The sequence below is a fragment of the Canis aureus genome, chromosome 27, assembly GCF_053574225.1.
Source record: "Canis aureus isolate CA01 chromosome 27, VMU_Caureus_v.1.0, whole genome shotgun sequence".
Taxonomy (NCBI): Eukaryota; Metazoa; Chordata; class Mammalia; order Carnivora; family Canidae; genus Canis; species Canis aureus.
The window spans coordinates 17628821-17648280 of record NC_135637.1 but is presented as its reverse complement, the minus strand read 5'-3'; the positions used below and the strand labels follow the sequence as shown (position 1 = coordinate 17648280).

General features: G+C 48.4%; 1 protein-coding gene across 22 annotated transcripts in view; it reads left to right on the top strand.

Annotated features, from left to right (window-relative positions):
* KSR2 (kinase suppressor of ras 2) overlaps window positions 1–19460 on the top strand; it is a 446664-nt gene that overhangs the window by 339004 nt on the left and 88200 nt on the right. For all 22 annotated transcript variants that reach the window (XR_013366586.1, XM_077875824.1, XM_077875825.1 and 19 more), the window contains one exon: window positions 2867–2950. Coding sequence is in view for 21 of the 22 variants with exons in the window: in XM_077875824.1 (XP_077731950.1) it covers window positions 2867–2950 (84 nt within the window). In the remaining variant the exon portion in view is untranslated. The remainder of the gene's footprint in view (window positions 1–2866; window positions 2951–19460) is intronic.

Here is a 19460-nt window from a genome sequence, read left to right as displayed (position 1 = left end):
ATCAGCACATAATGGTTAAAAGCCAGGGCTTTGGAGTCTGACTGTCTTGTCTTCCAGTCCCAGCTAGCAAAGTGTTGCAACCTTGAGGAAGTTACTTAACCTCTCTGAGGTTCAGTATTCTCATCAGATAATTCTGCCTACGTATGGGGTGTCATGAGGATCAAATGCGATAATATACATAATGTGCTAAGCAAAGGGCACAAAATAATCATTCAGTAAATGGTATCATTGTCAAGACAAACGCTTTACATCCTAATTTTGGGCCTCCCTACTTAGAAAGCAAGATTGCATACTGAACTCAGAGACGCTCGCTCTCTGCTGAACGTAGGTCAGCCCAGAGCTCCAGCCCTGATGGGTCTGTGGAAATAATCTCACCTGGGGTACACCTGTCCTTTCTGGAAGAAGACTTGTATCTACTAGACATCCCTTATAAGAAGTTCTTTAACTTTCCAGATTTAACTTTCTACATTTTATGTCATTATCTTCACAGCCTCCTCACAAACTTAGTGGGGTAAGTAGCACAGGTGTGGTCATGTCCAGGTGATAGGGAAACTGAGGCCCTGCACGATTTAAGTGACAGGCCTACAGTCTAACTGACCTCAGTCCTCTGTGTTCTTTGGACACTGCTGCTCAGAGTTTTCTTTGTACCGAGGCCTCTGGGAACTAGTGGACGGGGCTGTTTACTCATTCATGGATTCTTTGTGCTAGTATTCGCGGAGAATTTCTGTGCCTGGGCAGCAGCACGGCACAAGACGTAGGGCCTGTGCCCTTGGGGAGCTTGCGGTCCTGTGGAGGGTTAGGCGGCTAACAGCCCATGACAGTCTGTGGGATCGGGGCTGCAAGGCCGGGGACAGTATCAGGGGCAGACACATCGCCACAGGGTGGGGGGCTGGGGGGCGAGGCCCGAATGAGCACACTCTCCCGGAATTGCACCTCGTCAACAGTTTTTGGAAGAAACATGTTGACAGGCTAGTTGTTAGGACTCAAATGAAGAACCAGTGGAGGAAGCAGTGAGAAACATGTGATAGACGCCTCGATGGTCAGCAGGGAGATGCAGGGAGATGCAGGGAGATGCAGGGAGAAAGGCATCACAAAGAAGGGCCTTTTCTAACAGCTTCCCCACTGCCCTCCCTCAGTTCCCTACTTGAATCCATCCCACCTCGGGATTGGCCACACCCCTGGCTCAGCTCCTCCCCCGGGTTGGCCACACCCCTGGCTCGGCTCCACCCCTGGATTGAAGCTGCCCCCCTCCCCCCGCACCTTGCAACCCCCCTCTCCCCAACCTTCTGGCTCAGCCTCATCCCCCAGCTCTAGCAACCTACTGTTAGATCTGGTGTCACCTCAGATTCAAACACTGATTCCCAGGGGAAGGATGATGATCTTGGGCATCAGGAATGTCTTCTTAGAGGAGCCGGGACTTGGAATGCCCTGTTACTCTTTAGTCTCACCCTGTTTCTCCCCAGGGCTCCATGCCAGAAGGGGGAAACCTAGACTCACCCAGTCTTGGTAAAGAAATTAAAATCCCATTCCATCTGTTGTCCTCAGAGTCCCCTCAGCCAGAGCTCAGGAGAGAGCGCTGATCCCAGAGATAGGAGACGACTGGAAAGGAAAGAGAACGCAGCACTAGGAGGCTCACGCTGCCTGCCCTCCATCCCCACGCTGCTGGCTGGGGGGTGAACACAAGCCTATTCTGTTCATTCCTAAGGGCTGCCAAATCCCACAAGGTAGACCCTGCCAAACTCGCTGGCCCCGTGGAAGGGGCAGAAAAAGTCTGGACCACCCCCCAGTCCAGGACTGGAGGGGGTTTCCTTAGCCACAAGAGTCTCTGTTCTGAATATTGCTATTTGGCTTCGGTATGCAGGTTTGGGCTGCAGCTCATTCCACTTGGAGGGTGACTGACCCAAATCAAGCAAGTTGGTAGAGCACAGGGATGCAAACTTGCCCTCGAAATTCTCAAGCACCAACTTACATAATCACTTCTGATTTTCATTTTGACACTCGGAGGCAGTCGAGATTAGATACAACTCCAGCTGAAGGTGGCAAAAATTGAAAATGAAAATTAACTCTGACCCGGCAACCTTCAATACTTTTCTGTGGCCTGCCCCCGCTGCCGCCTGGTATCTCTTGGGGGAAGAAAGCACCCCAGCAGCTGCAGGATCCTCGGGAGTTAATCTAAGGCACCTCTGTTCCTGTGGGTGCCTGGTTCCTAGCTGTGTATCGGAGGCCTCTGAACTGCCTTATGTTTGCAGCAAGTGGTGCTGGTGGCAGAGGAGGATGAGCTCACGATCTGCAAGGGCTTTCACTTTCGGGACTCTGCTTCTCCGGTTTGTAGCCTGAGATCTTCTGGGGGAGGTCCTTGTCAAAGCTCCCCAGGTGATGTGCTGGGCAGTGAGGGGCGATGGGTCTCCTGGACTCTTGAGAGGCTCCACCTTGCTTGTGGTTCTCTGAGGACATTCTAGCTCCATCCATCACTCTGTCCCAGAACTGAACTTGGCCTATAGCCAGCCACCAGGCAAGACTTGCTGAACTAATGAAGGACTGTCACAAACGTCCAGGTAACAATATAGTCACAACCCCACTGGGTGAGTGCTGAGTATGCACCAGGCACTGTGTGAGGCTCTTGACATACCTGGCCCATTGGTCCTCCCAGCAACCTCCCATGATAGAGGTTGGCTATCATCTTCACTTTACAGATAGGGAGACTGAGGCTCGAGTGGTCTAAACAAATTGATGAAGTCACCCATCTCAGAAGCAGCGTGACTAGAATCCAGGGCCTGTGGCTTACCCTTTAAGCAGCTCATCCTTCCAGAGAGCAGCTCGGTCACCACCACCTTGCCCTTGAATGTTTTCTATCTCTTTTCCACAGGTTTTCCACCAAGTACTGGATGTCTCAGACATGCACAGTCTGTGGGAAAGGAATGCTTTTTGGCCTCAAGTGTAAAAATTGCAAGTAAGTGGCTGTACCTGGAAGCATGTTTTCACAGTACCTGGTGTCAGCGAGAGCCATGCTGGGCTTTGAAATAGTTTACCAGAGTTTGGTGTCTTGGCTTTCAGGAGGATCGCTTGCTCCATTTTTCAGAACTGTGTCTTGAGTGAACCTCTACCCTTGGCCATGGGGTCAAGGAGAATAATTCCGAATAAGAACCAGAGCTGATGGAAGGTGCTGGAAATAACACTGTCTGCTGACGCCCAGTCGATGTTCCTAGCATCTAAGATTAGGGGTTGGCACACTTTTTGTCTAATTGACCAAGATAGTGAATACTTTAGGCTTTGTGGAGCTGAGGATCTCTGTTACAACTACTCAACTCTGCCAAGTGACCATAAAGCAACCAAAGACAATATATAAACAAATGGGTGTGACAAATTTCTTTATTCCAAAAGCATCTTATTTGCAAAAATATGCTGCGGGCTGGCTTTGGCTCCTCAGCGATAGTTTGCCAATTCCTGAGTGAGAGTTTGTGAAGTCGTTTCCCCTCTGAGGGGGTATTTGATTCTCCCCATCTTACAGATGTGAAAGCTGAGTCTCGGCAAGGATCAGCCACCTGCCCGAGGTCACAGCCCTGACCCCTAACTCCTCTCCCTTCCGTAGCAGCATGTTGGCCTCCAGTTCTGGTTTAGAAGTCTCGACCACACAAACCTCCCCCACTTCCACCCCCCGTGCCAGGTCATGGCTGGCAAAAGACAGGGCGGTAGGAGAGAAAATTGTGATGTCCAACGTGGGCTCTGGAGTCAGAATAAAATGGGTTCACACCCTGGCTCTGTTCCTTTCTGGCTGTGACCTAGGGCAAGTCACCTCACATTTCTGTTCTGCATTTTTTGTTTTATCTGCACGAAAGGAATTATCATCATCCCTGGTGGATGTGGTAGTAAGCACCCAGTAAATCAGTACTCCAGGACACAGCACGGTGCCAGGCACAGAGTTCTGGCCTCTGTCGGAGGTCTCGAATGCCTTTCTGCCTGGCCTCTCTCTCTCCTTCCATAAATATGTGTGAAATATCTCTCTAGTCCAAATCCTATAAGATTGTCAATAACATTTAACTATTTCTAAGGGTGACAAATGGAAATGCCTCTGTCTGCTTTATAGGAGCCATTTAGTTTAAAAGAATGTAGGAATTGTTCTTTCCTTGTCCAGCCTAGGCTGGCAAACTCCTGTTTGGGCTCCTTCCAGCCTCCCCACGTCCCTGCCCCTTGATGGAGGGGAAACAGCAGCGGTGGCGGGCGCCCACTCTCCCCCATCCCCAGCCTGGGTGTCTCACCTGAGGCATGGAGGTGAGGCTGAGCTCCCTTCCCTCCTGGAGTCACGGAGGATTCATTAGTTCCAACCCTAAAGAGCCATAGGCTCCCAGGAAGAAGAGGAGGTGGGGAAAAATGACCAAGCATTACTGTTTAGAGACCGGCATCCCCACCTTGGTCTCCCACTGACCCTGGCTCTCAGGTGAGCCCTCAGCATGGTGATCCCTGGTCTTTCTGACTCGGAGAGGCACGAGGCCGGGTCCTCCGGTCCACCTTGAGGGCTGTCTGATAGCCCCCCACCACCACCAGCGGCTCTGGGGGCCTGCCTCGTCCACGTGTAGTCACACCGTGTTCTGAGAAGCTGCAGCTCTCACATCCTCACACCTGCCGAGTGGAGGCTTTGAAGTCAGGTAATTAGGTGACAGGGACGCAGCCAGGAGTCAGTGAGGCTGAACACCTTCTGAGCCGTTTTAATTTTCAGCCCTAGAGGCAGAACTCATGAGGTGGCCTTTGCTCCTGCTCTCTGTTCTAGAAGTAATGAACAAAGACTCAGACCCTGCCAGGGGTTGGGGGAGGAGGCTGGGGAAGGGATGGGGACCGGGGCGAGAAGCGCAGGCTTCGGAAGCAGCCAGAACCGAGTGTGAGGCCCAGCTCCACTGCTGCATTCTCTGTATGAGCTTGAGCCAGTGACTTCTCAGTCATCTCGGCACTCAGTTTTCTGATCTGCAAAGTGGGTGTGATGCTGGCATCCTCCACAGGACCGTTGGAAGGAGCCGGTGAAATGTTCTTGCCCCAGATGACAATGTTCTGCCAAAGAACATTCTTCCTCACTCCATCTGGCGCAGAAATGGCTCCTGGTGTGTAAGAAGCAGAATTCAAGCCATGGTTGGATTGCACTGTTGATCTCACCAGCTTGCTCAGCTGGTAGAGAAGCTGCCAGAACAGTGAAAGCGGAGTCTGTATTGCTCTGAAGGTCCGGCATGCTTCCGGTTTTTTGACACTCGTGTGACTACAATTTTGTGTTTTTGTAGCTACAACCGAGCTTAGAGTTTTCTCCGGGACATAATGAGCGTGCTTTACTGCTATCACCAGCTGAAGTGTGGATTCACTCTTTCATGAACCAGATCCTGCATTTTTTACATGAATTATGCCTTTTACTTTTACTTTTTTAAGGATTTTATTTATTTACTTGAGAGAGAGAGCAAGCGAGAGAGGGAGCACAAGCATGGGGATGGGCAGAGGCAGAGGGAGAAGCAGAGTCTCCACTGAGCAGGGAGCCTGGATGTAGGGCTCGATCCCAGGACTGCAGGGTTGTGACCTGAGCCAAAGGCAGACGCTTAACCGACTGAGCCACCAGGGACCCCTGAACTGTCTTTTATATGTGTTTTCAAACATTGGCAAGATTTTGGACATACTAATGGGCTGGCAGGTGGGTGGGGGACAGAAATAGGTAACACACAGAGGCCATTGTCAAGGAGCTTAGGGGAAGGCACACAGAGAGAGAATGAATTTCGGTGGAACCGAAGCGCTTGCATGAAGAGCCGTGACAGTAACATTGCAGAGAGGTGGTACCAAGAGTGAGGAGGCAGCTTTTCAAAAAAAAAAATGGGCAGAACGGTTTGTTCATTTACTCGGCTGTGTATTGAGCACCGACTCTGTGCCAGGCACTGTTCTGGGCAGAAGCGAAATCACAGTGACTAACCCACACAAAGCCCCTGCCCTCATGGAACTCACAGGCCAGGGGAGGGGAGCGACAGGAAACCAACCAGTGAAATAGAGCATCTGTTCAGGGGATGCTAAGTGCTAAACAAAAGAACAAAGCAGGGAAAGGAGAGAGGAAGGGCCAGGGCAAGGGCTAAGATTTTAATTAAAGGGCTCAGGGAAGTTCTCATGCTTGAATGGGAATTTAGGAAAAGTAGTGGTCTGTGACACAGGTCATTTCCTGTCGTCCCAAAGCATCCCAGAGGCATGAGTTTGAATTTGAATCTGCCCTAAAGGCAATGGCTTTTTTTTTTTTTTTTTTAAACCTAGAGCATTGCTGGTTCTGTTAATGCCAGAAACTCCCTGGGTGAAAAGGATTGGCTTGAACCCATGGACTCCACGTGTGGTCCCCTGAATCAGCAGCATCAGCTTCACTTGGGAGCTGGTTAGAAATGTAGACTCTCAGACCCTGCCCACACCTGCTGTATCAGAATCTGCATTTTAAGATTGTCCTGGTGATTTTTGTACACAGTAAGGTTTGAGGAGCATTTCTCTGAGTGGTCTCCAAATTCCCCTTTAGAGCTGATTTTCTTTCTCTAGATCAGGGGTCTCAAACTCGAATATGCATCAGAATCCCCTGGAAGGTTTGTTAACACACAGATTCCTGGGTCTGCCCTGGAGTCCCTCATGCAGCAGGTTTGGGGTGGAGCCCAGAATTTGTTGGCTGGTAAGTTACCTGGTGACGCTGATGCTACTGGTCGTGGCATCACATTTTGAGAACCACTGCTCTACATAAAAGTAGTAATTTGACAAAATCAAACTTTATTTTCCAGCCTGACATTTCAGCATGTGTGGTTTGTTTTTTGGATTTTTTGTTGTTTTGTTTGTTTGTTTGTTTGTTTTTTATTGGTTTTTATTTTTAGATTTTTTGTTTGGTTTTGGTTTTGTTTTTTTATAGAGTGGTCAATCTTTGCTAACTATTTTTTAGGCTTTTATATTATTACATCTCTTGGCCTCCTGTAAACTTGAGTCTTGTTCAGCATTATCTCTCCAGTACATTCATCTAGTAAATATTTGTGTGATAAATCAAAAAGATAAGGCATGATTGGAACCCAGAATTGTAGGTCAGACACACACACACACACACACACACACACACACACACACCCCTGCATTTGAATCCTGACTCTGCCACTAACAGCTGTGTGACCACTTCTGAACACCATTTCTTCTTCTGTCAAAAGAGAAAAAAATATCTACTCCACTAGATTGTTAAAAAACAAAAAACCAAAACCAAAACCACATACAAACAAATAAAAAAACCCTAAGTGAGGTAAAATAAGGTAAAATGCTCAGCCCAGTACCTGGCACATTATGAGGACATCATACACGAAAGCTAATATTGTTACTAACTTTATGGATTAATTTTGGGGTACCCCCCCCAGGAAGCCAGAATACTCACAAACGTCTAACCCCCTTTCCTCCTGCTTCGTCTTAATGGCCACTTCCTCCGGAATTATCATCAGCTGTCTTGTTGGCGTTCTGAATAGAGAGATTAGTGAACTAATAGGAAATTATGCTCAGAAAGCAATTTGCAGTTATCTAAATTGAGGACTTTTCATCTAATAGGTTCATGAGCGCGGAATGGAGTTTCGTTCTAAGTGGTCGGATGTCAGCACAATCCACGTATTGTCTGATGACTGTGGATTCAGCTGCAGGAGGATGCTGATGGATTTCCCAGCTCTTAAGCATGTGTTATCTGCATCTTTCCTCCTTCTTGGGGTCTTTCCACAGGTTTCTGCAAAGCTGAGGTTTGGGTCCCTGGAAACCTGTCCACTCCTATTTTAAGATTTTATTTATTCATTCATGAGAGAGAGAGAGAGAGAGAGAGAGAGAGGCAGAGACACAGGCAGAAGGAGAAGCAGACTCCACGGAGGGAGCCTGACGCGAGACTCAATCCCGAGTCTCCAGGATCACGCCCTGGGCTGAAGGCAGCACTAAACCTCTGAGCCACCCGGGCTGCCCCCTATCTGCATTTCTTGCAGGAAAGTTGCACTGTGGTAAATTTGGGTGGCTTATGCTCTAGGAAACAAGAGTTTGAACCAAAGTCCCCCCCCACCCCTTTTTTTAAACTGCAGGGACTGGGTGTGGAAGGGAGGGAATGTCTTTCAAAACTGCCAGTGGGGAAGCATCTGAATTGTTGGTCTCTCATGCATCCCCCTCCACCCACTCTCTTTTTAGAGTGTGCTGTGGTTCTGGTCAGGTCAGCATCCCCCTGGCTGAGTGTCTGCCCTGGGGGAGGTTCTGTGCTACCTCTTGGGGTGTGAGGGTGAGAGAGTCACAGTTGCTGTCCTCCAGATACTCAAAGTCACTGCCAGTGATGTAAAGCTTAAACTTGTCCTGTCTGAGCCCCTCCCAAGACTTCCTGGCCCAGTCACTGGGGATAGGGCCTAGAAACTCGCATTTTTAAGAAACCTCCCAGAGCATTCGGATTTGCACTGAAGCATAAATAAGGAGCATGGATCTGGAAGGAGAGATGAACCAGGTAAGTAATTATTACTGTAGGGGGAGGTACCCAGGCTGCCTCTGGCTGGGAGAGATGCACATCAGGGGAGGCTGTCCCGGAGGCCTCTGAAGTCTTGAGGGAGGAGTGGGAATTAGCTCAGTGGAGCAGAGGAAAGGATGTTCTGGGTGAGGACAGGGCATGGGCAAAGCTTGGGTCAGGACTTAGAGGGACTTGAGGATATTTTGCCATTGTTGGTACCAGGCAGGGCCTGGGATCCGGAGAACACCAGTTCTGCTTTGCAGCCACAGTACCAAGCCCTGCCGCTCTGACTTGTGGCTCCAGGCTTGGGTAGGGACCACTCACTCCCATCCAGCCCCATTCCTTGGACTCTGGAGCTGTCATCTTGCTAGAGGGAGTCGCTTGCCAAGGATAAGGCCTTGGGGAGGACAGTGTTGGTCAGGGTGGCCTTTTCTCCTGGCAGTAGAGTGGGAGGCAGAAGCCAGGAGTCTTGATGTTCTTCAGGTCACTTGCTCTTACAGCCTGAGATGGGAAGGGTTTGAGTGTCTGAATGCCTTGCAGATGCTAAGACTCATTTTTCTCTAAGACCAAGGAGGAGGACTTACTCCTCCACTTTGAAGACAGGATGATGAAGTTAGTGGCCACAGAGCACAGCCTTCCCCCATCCATATATGTCTTGATGTCCTGCTTATATTCCCAAGTGACCTCATTTACCAGTTGCTGTGGGCACCGCTGCCAACAGCCTGTACCTGAGACCTCCCCTGGAGGTTTGCCCTTGGGTGATTGCAGCTGCCTTGCCCCTATGTGCCTGGAGGAAGCCTTCCCCTCTCCTCCCCCACTAGCTCAGAGTCAGGCACTAACTGGGGTAGGAGTACAGAAGGCCAGCTTGCTTGCTCAGGGCAGATGCCCTCAGTGGTGCAGTTCACAGTCCAGAGCCTTGGAGGGATCAGACTGAGACTTGTCACCTGAAGCCACATCTTTGCTTAGCTTCTCCATCTCCTATCCTGCTCCCCGCACAATGGAGTTCTCTTAGAGAACTCCCTCCATATATCACTCACTAGAACATACATCTCAGGATCTGTTTCTGGGGAACCCAGCTCTGTTGCTTTATGCTAAAACAATAGCAGGATCCGGACCCTGGGGCCAGAGAGAGCTGAGTTTGGGTCCTGCCTGGCTTTGCCACTTCCCAGCTGTGTGATTCTGGGGAAGTTTCCAAACCTCTCTGAAGCAAAATGAGGCTGAGCCATTCATTTGATGTATTAAGACGTATGAGTGCATCAGTCACATTAATGGCTCAGGGATTCCCTCAAATCAGAATCTTTAAATAAGTTGTTCAGCACTTATTTACTGTAGAAACTGATTTTCTGTTAATGCAAAGTAGGAAGAGAAACCTACTTGCTAAATCACCTCCATGGGTTGAAATGAGTTTGAAGTTCTGGAAAATTTAGCACCTTTCCTCCTTTTCTGTAATGCTTGTTCCCCATTCATCTTTTGGACTTTTCTGAATCATCTAGCTTCTTGGGAGACATGTTTAAGCATTTATACCAGGGTTTCTTGACTTTGGCACTATTGAAATTTGGGGCCAGATAATTCTTTGTCTAGGTGGCCATCCTGGGCATTGCAGGACCCCAGATGCCAGGAGCACCCTCAAAACGCATGCACACAGACACACACTCCATCCCCAGTTGTGACAACCAAAACTGCCTCCAGACATTGCCAGATCTTCCCAGGGGGCGCATGGTTGCCCTTGGTAGAGCACGGCTGGTTTATATAACAGATCAGTCATTGCCAACCAGTAGGACTGTGGTATACATTATTCAGTTCTAGAGTGCCAGCGTTAGGGTGCCATTACTAAAATATTCAACAGAGTGATCAAACATTTCAGTTTGCCTGAGACTTTCTGGTGTTTAGCGCTGAAAGTCCCACGTCCCAGGTGACCCATGTTGGTTGGGGTCAGATCTATGCACGTAGGAACGTTTCATACTCCACTTCTGTAGGAGTGAGGCCCATAATTATTTACTTGGAAATGTAAAGAATGAGCTTGGAAAACTGAGTTAACCAGCACAAATTTTCCAGTTTATCCCAGTGCTTCCATGCCCTTTATACACATCCTGTCTCCTACCTTCAGTAGCCTGGCCACTGGACATGCTTGCACTTAGGTCATTTTTTTTTTAAAGATTTTATTTATCCATTCATGAGACACAGAGAGAGAGAGAGAGAGAGAGAGAGAGAGAGAGGCAGAGACACAGGCAGAGGGAGAAGCAGGCTCCATGCAGAGGACCTGATGCGGGATTTGATCCCGGGACTCCAGGGTCACGCTCAGGGCCGAAGGTGGCGCTAAACCACAGAGCCACCCAGGGATCCCCCAGGACTTAGGTCTTTTTATGTAAGCTGTCACTTTAATAATTTTCATTTGAGTGAGCCTTGCACTCTTTTGTCCAGCTTTGCTCTATTGTTGGATCTTTTCCTTTGGATTTTCTGTGCTTCTTGGTTCCTTTCTTGCCCTATATATATTCTCCTCACCTGTGTTTCTGCATCAAAATGCAGTGTTTTATCTGAAAATTTCCTGGTTTTGTACAGTGACTCCAACCATAGGCGATGAGCTAGCTAGAGGTGTGAAGTAAGCCATGGTTGGTTTGAGCCAGTGGGTGCACTAATTTTCCCAACCCAGGAAAACCTGGAGAGATGATCAGCACTGGTGTCACAGCTGCTGCAAAGCTCCTGGAAGCTTCAGGAATTTGTATAACACACAGGATATTGGCAGGATATAATTATGAGCATGCATTTCAGGGATCACCAGCTTAAAGCCTGAACTACTTTTCCATTAATAGAAACATTTCTGTTTTTGCAACGATCATAATGGGAATATGTGGTACCTTATGTGAGTGTTGCTGGACATTTTGCCAAACACCTTTCATGCTTGATCTCATATAATCCTTGCAACAACTGTGGAAGGTAGGGTCTGTTCACCCCCATTTTACAGATGAGGAAATAGAGGCCTTCAGGAGTAAATCCCACATCTCCCAGCGGGTAGATCTGCTCAAACAACTGGTCTCTCTGATTCAAGATCTGAGACTCTTAACCACTTTACATGGGTAAAGGGCCAGCTACACAGTCCACCAGCAACAAATGCTAACCCTCACTCCGCTTCTCCTTGAATTAAACAGGCGGAATGGAAGATGAGGATCTGATCTCAACCTGCCCCTGGACCAGAGCAGTCATCTTTCCCTCCTCCTTCCCCCAGCCTACTACCCTGGCCCAATTTCTTGAATTGAGAGAGGGCAAACTGGTTTTTGTGTTTTGCTGAGTGCCTCCAGGCCCTGGGAGCCAAGAAGACTCTGTGGTCACTCTGTCCTCTCTTGCGGGGTACAAGGGGGACATCTCCAGCTAAGAAATGCACAGCTGTCCTGCAGTATATCCCCTTATGGAGAGAAGTGCCGAGTTTTCCTGATCATTGTTCATTATTTTGCTGGAGCTTATTAACATATAACCATATGTTAACACATACAAATCATATGTTATATGTAAACACTCCCCACCGACCCTGTTTGTGTTGTTGGGTTGTTTTTTTCTCTTGAACCCAGACATGGGCCAAAGAGCTCAGCCTCACTGAGTGGTCAGCAGGGAGGGAAAGAAACGTTTGATATTTGATATCCTCCACTGACAGCATATGGGGGCATTTCTAGAAGCCTTGGCTCAAAGGAGAGACCACAGGGAAACCAAGATGAGACGAAACTGCTCAGTTGGGATATTCAATGAAACAAGTCCCATTGGAAAGGGGGCAATGATTTGGTTTAGTGATTTTGCAAGAAGCCTTGAGGAGTACTTAATGCAGTGACTTGGGAAAAAGAAAGCAGAGGCAGGAAGTCAGATAATGAATGAGGGATGCCTTTTAATTGTAGACATTTACTGCGGTGGGGGGGTGGGGGGGCTTTCCAAAATGCTAATCTAGCCTTCGCCTCCTTGTTTAAAATCCTCCCTTGGTTCTCCCTTGCTCTCAGGGTAAATCCAGGCTCACGATGATACACCGCACTGTCTCTTGCTCAGCTGTCCCTTTGCCCGTCTCACTACCTCTCTCCTCACACCCAGAGCTCTACAGCTTCATTGAACTGTTGACCCCTGTGGCAGGCCACATGCCTACCTACCAATCAATACAGCTTTGAAATGCTTTTTTTGCTCCTGCCCAGCTCTCTCTTGCACACATTAGCTAGCTCCTGTTTATCTTTCGGGCTCATCTCAGTCACCACTTCTTGCAGGAAGCCCTCCTGGACTTCCCACAGGTCTGAAGTGCCACCCCCTGCCCTTCACCATCGCTCTGTATAATATAACCACGTTGTGTTGGCCTCCAAATCCTGCCTGTCTCTCTGACTGGACTTTAAACTAGATGAGGGTAGAGCTGTGTCTGTGTTGTTCACTCTTTGTACCTCCAGGGCTAACATGGTACTTGGCACACAGAAAGTGCTTAGTAAATATTTGTTGGTGGAATAGATCTCCAAAGGAACCTCCACAGGGAAAGTGGTTCTTGCCAACCCAAGGCCCCAGTAACCTAGTAGGGGATCCTTTCTAGGAGGCAACTCTGAGGCAGTGGGATGAGTGGAGAGATGTTCATGTTTGAAATAGAAAGAGATAGGTTCACATACCTGGAAGGTGGACTCCATGCTAGACGTTTGCAAGGGGGATGATTAAAGAAAGAATTCCTGCCCTGTTATTACACACACCCAGGACCTCACACAGCACCTGGCACAGAGGAGGAAGGCAATCCTGTTTTGAGGTGTGTAAATGAACGAGTGACCCTCACTCTGCCCTTTACTGTCTTTATGATTGGGCCACTTACCAAGCCTCAGTCTTCTTGACTTTGAAATGGGTGTGATGGTATCCACCCTTCATGGCGTTGCTGTTCAGAACAACCAGGTTATGTAAGAGCACCTGGCCCAAAGGTAGTGTTTCTTTAACATTTCCTCCATCAGATGTTGGGAACCAGGGTTTCAAAACACACCATGTGCACCCGGAGTGGAAAGGCTATGCCCTGCTCAGATGGGTTGCAAAGCAAGCTGGTGTGGATGAGAGAAAGGCAGGCTTAGAGAGTTGGGCTGCTTGGAGCCAGCTTCTTGTAAATTGATCACAGTAGCTCAATGAACCACTTGAAATGGGCGGGACTGTGTTCACCAGCAAAAATCATGCCCACCTCTCTTCGGGGAAGACTAGTGTTCTGATCCTTGTGCCATACCAGGCTCTGGGCTCACATCTGCCCCATGGGGCTGCTAGGGGTCATGACAGATCCATTAGGGGGACAGCAGAGCTGCTTAGGAAGGTGCCATGTGTCCCCCCACAGTTCCCAGGCAAGGTCCATGCAAGTTTGCTGTGCTTCTGGCCCAACACCTGTCCTGCTCTCACGCTGGAGGTCGTGAGAAGGGAATGCAGACAGGAACACTCCTGCATTTCACAAACTTCAAGAGATACCATTTGTAAGAAATAGGAATCATTTCAAGAAGCCTTTAGATAGAGACTATTTGCTCCCATACACCAGTGGTGTGAGATGGCTTTCCCTTCTGCCCTTCCTTCCTTTTCTGTCCCTCCTTGTCCGTAGTGTTTATTCAGCATTTTTACACACCAGCCACCAGGCCAGGCACTGAAGGGGGGTGGGCGTAGGAACAGGATTTACAAAAATGAAGAAGACCCAGATCATGCCCCCAAGATGAACTCATTTATTTAATTTTCAGATGGAGAGGATGTCTCATTTAGCTAGCAGCTCCTTTGGGGAACGAGATAGTCCATGTAAGCAACTTTTCTCAATAACTGAAGCTTATCCTCTTAGCTTTGAAAGTTAAAAAAAAAAAATGAACCCCCTTTGATGAAAAGTTTTTAAATATGTCCTTTCCAAGGTTCCAGGCTACATGAGGTTTGCATGCATTCTCTTTGTCCGCTCAAGTGGGTTTTAGCCCTGCCTGCACAAATGTTGACCTGTTTGCTGTCTGAATGGACCCTACTTGGGCATTTTCTTGTTAGATCCTCATCACAGTTTTGGAGATGAGGAACATGTTGCTTAGAGAGGCAGATGGATGTCCCCTTGGTGTGGGAAGAAGAGAACTGGGATTCAGGCTCAGGTTAGCTTGACTCAGAAGCCCAAGCTTCTCACCATTTCTAGAACCACATCCGACCTTGTCCTGGTGCCTGGCATTGTTCCGAGCCACCACATTAATTCACGGTGCTCCTCTTGGCCACATTTGATGGGGAGCTTTGTCCTGGGAAGTCAGCTGTGTCCTCCCCAACCCCTCTCTTTCCTCTGCATGGAACGGAGCATCTGGAAAACCAAATTCATTGAGGACCAAGTGCTGAGGACACACGAGGGACAAGGAGCAGAGGGCTTGGTCTTGGTGTGAGAGCTTGGGACAGGCCACATTGGATTTTGAACCTCTTTTAACCATCATGGTGTCCTGATTGGACTCCCTTCTTTCTAAAGACCTCAAAACAAGGATTTGAGGGTGAATGGTTTGTTTGAGAGGTGATCCAGGTCACACCAGCAGGGGAGCAGGGGAGCAAGGCAGGGAATAGAGAACAGCCAGTACTGAGCACCTTGTAGGGGAGGTAAGGGCTCTAGGCTGCTGGGGTCCAATCCCATGTCTACACACCTCTGAGTTGTCCCACCCAAGGGAGAAGGGACTGGGATTGTCCCCAACCAGCTCCCACCCATGGGTGTTTCAAAGCTCTAGGCATTGTAGCCAGCCCACATTTCAGCAAGAGGAAGGATCTCAGGGGCTGAGAGGAAAGCTATTGCACAAACTTGGAACAGTAACAACCTACCCTGATAAACTTGCTACTTCAAGTAATTGTCCTCAGCACCCTGCTCATGTCATATCATTAGGGTTCTCTGCAACTGCAGATACTACATTTCTCTATAACTATAGATACTATGATTGTCCACATTTTACAGATAAAGAAACTGTAGCTCGGAGCAGATCAGCAACTTCCCCAAATTGTCACAGCCAAGTAGGCTGTGTACCCAGATTCCTTCTCCGTACTCTCCTGACCCCATTTTCCTTTTGGAGGAGAGGTGCTGGATTCCAGCAAATCTGGGTTTCTAGATATCTCTCATTTGGGAAGTAGAAGGTGTCCTCCTCACGTAGCACTTCTGGAATACTGGCATGTGCTTGCTGAGAACCCACATTCCCAGCACAGACCGAATCAGAACCTTGGAAGGTGAGCCTGGGGGATCTGATGGGGAAGCAGGTGGTCGATCTTTGCAGTGTGTGGTGCGAGCTTTCTTTTCTATGGGCGGTGAAAGAAAAAGTCTAATTTGAGTGGAATCCTGTGTGGATTCCTGCTGGAAAAACGATTCTTCGTAAGTGTGTCTGCATCGTGTGAAAGCCTCCTCTCCATCCCTCTTCCCCTCCCCTCCAGGGTCTGTGTAATTTCAGCCCTGGGCTAATCCTGCCAACTCAATTAGCAGATCCTGGACACGCGGGCGCTAGTTCTTGACGGATGAGCCTCTGTGCAAAGGGTTAAGTGTCTTAGTGTGAAAGCCAGTTCTCTGGGCTTTTCTCCGTGAGCAGTGGCTGTGCCTCTGTCCCCAGTGCTGCCCTTTGAAGTGCTGGCTGGAAGGACAAGTGTTTCATCTCCCACCCTTTGGCCAGAGATGAAGGAAGGCTTTTCCCTAAGTGCAAAAGACAAGCAACAAGGGACACTAGAGAGGAAAATGCCAGGGGGAGGCAGGAGATGACCGAGATCATAGGAGAGGCCACACCTGCCCCGACCTGGTTCGGGCATGGTCCAGAGGTTGTGTGAAATTGCCTGTCCCTGCTTGAGAATGCTGCCCACGAGAGCGAACAGGCTTCCTCACATCTGCACGTCACCATTCCAGCTGGGCTTGTTTGGGAAGACTCGTAGGCGGGAGAGGCAGAAAGGAAACATTTCTTTCTGGAAGCTTCCAGGGTGGAATCAAGCCATTTCAAACAAGAATGAGTGCAGAAACTTCTTGGTTCCTTCTCAGTTTGACATCAGCAGATTCCCCAACTCAGGGCTTCCCAAACATCAGTCTGACCTGTCACAGTTGTCACAAGCCTCCAGTGGCTTCTTAGGGTGTGCACGATCAAATACAGGCTCCTTGCCAGGGTTGCCGGGGCCCTGTCCGTGCCTCCTCCCCTCCCTTGTGTCTTTATTCACCCTTTACCCTCTGACCCCTGAATCCACCAAGCTCGTTCCTGTCCCCAAACTTTTGCACTGGCTGGAAGCCCTTCCCTTCTCACTCTCCTACTCTCCATCCTGTTTCCCTTATGATTTTTTCCCTCCAATTTGCCACACCTGCAATGATCTGATCTTTGTTTAGGTGTGTTTTATCCCTCCCCATAAAGATAGCGGCTTTGTCTGCCCTGTCCCTTGCCTGTGTGTCCCCAGGACCTGGAGCCCAGTAGGTGCAATTAAGTATTTGCAGAATGAGAGGCTGGTTGTTCATTCAGCAGAGCTTCCTGTTAGGGTTTGGATGCAATACCCATGACCTCCCTGGGGACTGGGACCTTCCCTGTAGGTCTGAGAGTCTGGGAGCTTTATATATGAAAAAGACAGAGATGCCTGGGTAGCTCAGTCAGTTGAGCGTCTACCTACACTCAGGTCATGAGCCCAGGGTCCAGAGATCAAGCCCCTACATCAAGCCCCTGCATCAGGCTCCCTCCTCAGTGGGGAGTCTGCTTCTCCCCCTCCCCCACCTTTTGCTGCCCCTGTTCCTGCTCTCCTCTCTCTCTCAAATAAAATCTTAGAAAAAAGAAAAAGACAAATCGACAGTAAGGTTGGACTTTTACTATCCTTGTGGAGTCAGGCTGCTGTAGGGGGAAGAGCAAGATGACATCTTCGGCTTATCTCAAAGGAGGCCCTTTTGATTTTGCTGGTTACAGATCCCAGGAAGCTTCCTGTTTATGGAGGTTTTGGAGGCATTTGCATGCTGGTTAGAGCTGGGCTTGGCATCTCTCTCTCTTCCTGGCTATTTGACCTTTGGCAAGTTATCCAAATTTGCTGAGCCTCAGTTTTTCACTCTGTAAAATGGGGATAATGATAGTTGCTGCTTTTTAGGATTGTTACAAGGATGATATAAATTGTGTAAAGCCCTGGGGGCATTGCCTGGTATTTCACAAGCACTGGGCAAATGATAGCTCTTCTTCTTCTCTGAGTCACAGCATCTTTGTGACATTCGTGACCGATAGTACCCCCTAATGTTTTTCAACCACCTTAGGCTTTTGAGTGCCAAGCGCTGCCCCCTCTTTCTGATAGTTACAAATTATGTAAGCCAACTTGTCCCAATCTAGTTCAATCATTCACACACCACCCTGTCGTGATTTTGTTATATTTGTGTAGCAGTCTCATTTTTATTTATTTACCATTTATGGCCTTTTTAGCTTACATAAATTTATTTAAAGATGAAAATGCATTTTATGACCATGAGTGGAAAATCCATTAATATAAGGCAACCAGGGGGAAAAAAAGACATCAAGTGGAAAGATACATTTAAATTTTCTGTTGATACTGTCACCCATCTGAATCTAGGACTGTGGTTAGCATGTGGTAGAGAAATGTAAAGATGTGTTAGCAGCAGAAACCTTCTCCCGGCTGCAGTCAAAGTGAAGGGGATTTGGAGACTGGCTAATAATGTTTTTGCCATATGATTCATGCTAGCACTGTTCCATGCTGCCCGCGTCCCTCCTTGATGCCCCTCTGCACTCCTGGGGGTCTCACGTCTAATTTTTCCACCGTGGAGAGGAATCCAGTGAGTACCCAGTTAGGGCCACAAAAGACTGAAGACAAGAAAAATTGGAGAAACGTGCATAGGCTTTCCAAAACAATCAACTAGACCAATGGTTCTCACACCTCAGCATGTATCAGACTCAGGTGGAGGACTTTTTATTAAAACAGGTTACTGCATTTCAGCTTCAAGTCTTGGTTTCATCACATCTGGGGTGGGGGCCCAGGAGTTGCATTCCTGGAAAGTCCCCAGACCACCAGTGCTGATGTTGCTGGTCCTGGGGCTCCACTTTGAGAACTACTGAGCTAGATGAGTGAAAGTTGAGTCTATGACTGGGTGTTCGGATCATTCTGTTAGAGAGAACTATCAGATTTCTAGAGGGCAAGAAGGTGAGAGCAAATCTCAAGCTCCCACCTCTCTGTAGAGAGTTTTTAAATATGAAACCTCTAAGCAGGCTGAAGGTGCCTTCTGGCAGAGATGCTGGCTGCTGCAAGTTAGGCTGGTGTGCACAAAAATTGTAAGGGAATTCAAAGGGATGCAGGCACCGATAGCATATGCCACAGTGTGTATTCCTCCTACTGACAAAAACTCTAAAGACAAAGCCAGATCACAATTAGTTGGGGTTTTTATTATCCTTTGGAAGCCTGGCAACTCTTTAGGGAAGAGCAAGGTGGCATTGTCTCAAAGGAGGACATTGTGACTCTAAACTCTTCCTACCTCTAAAACGGAATACCTGTCACTAATCTCATCCTAAATGGAAGCCTTGGTTAGCTGGTTCCTGTTGCTTGAGCCTTTCAGAAAAAGGAGAGACCACCATTGGCACCACTCACCCATGTTTTCTGCCAGGAAAGCTCAGTTAATCTGTGTTTCCATCTGTAAAATGGGAATGATAATAGTATCCATTGTGTAAGGCTATTGTACAGATCCAATAACATAGTATATGTAATACATTTAGTTCAATGGCTGGCAGATGAGTCTATAAGTAAACAGTGGATGATTATTAGGATTGGATGATTAAAAAAAAAAGACTGGATGAGGGCGTGGGTGGCTCAGTTGGTTAAGCACCCAGCTCTTCATTTCGGCACAGGTCATGATTTCAGGGGTATAAGGTTGAGCCCTGTGTTGGGCTCCAAGCTGGGCCTGGAACCTGCTTAAGATTCTCTCTCTCTCTCCCTCTGTCCCTCACCCCACCCCCCTGCTCTCAGCTCTCTCTCTCTCTAAAACAAAAAAGGAAAAAAAAATACAGACTGAAAGGGGAAAATATCTTTCAAAGCA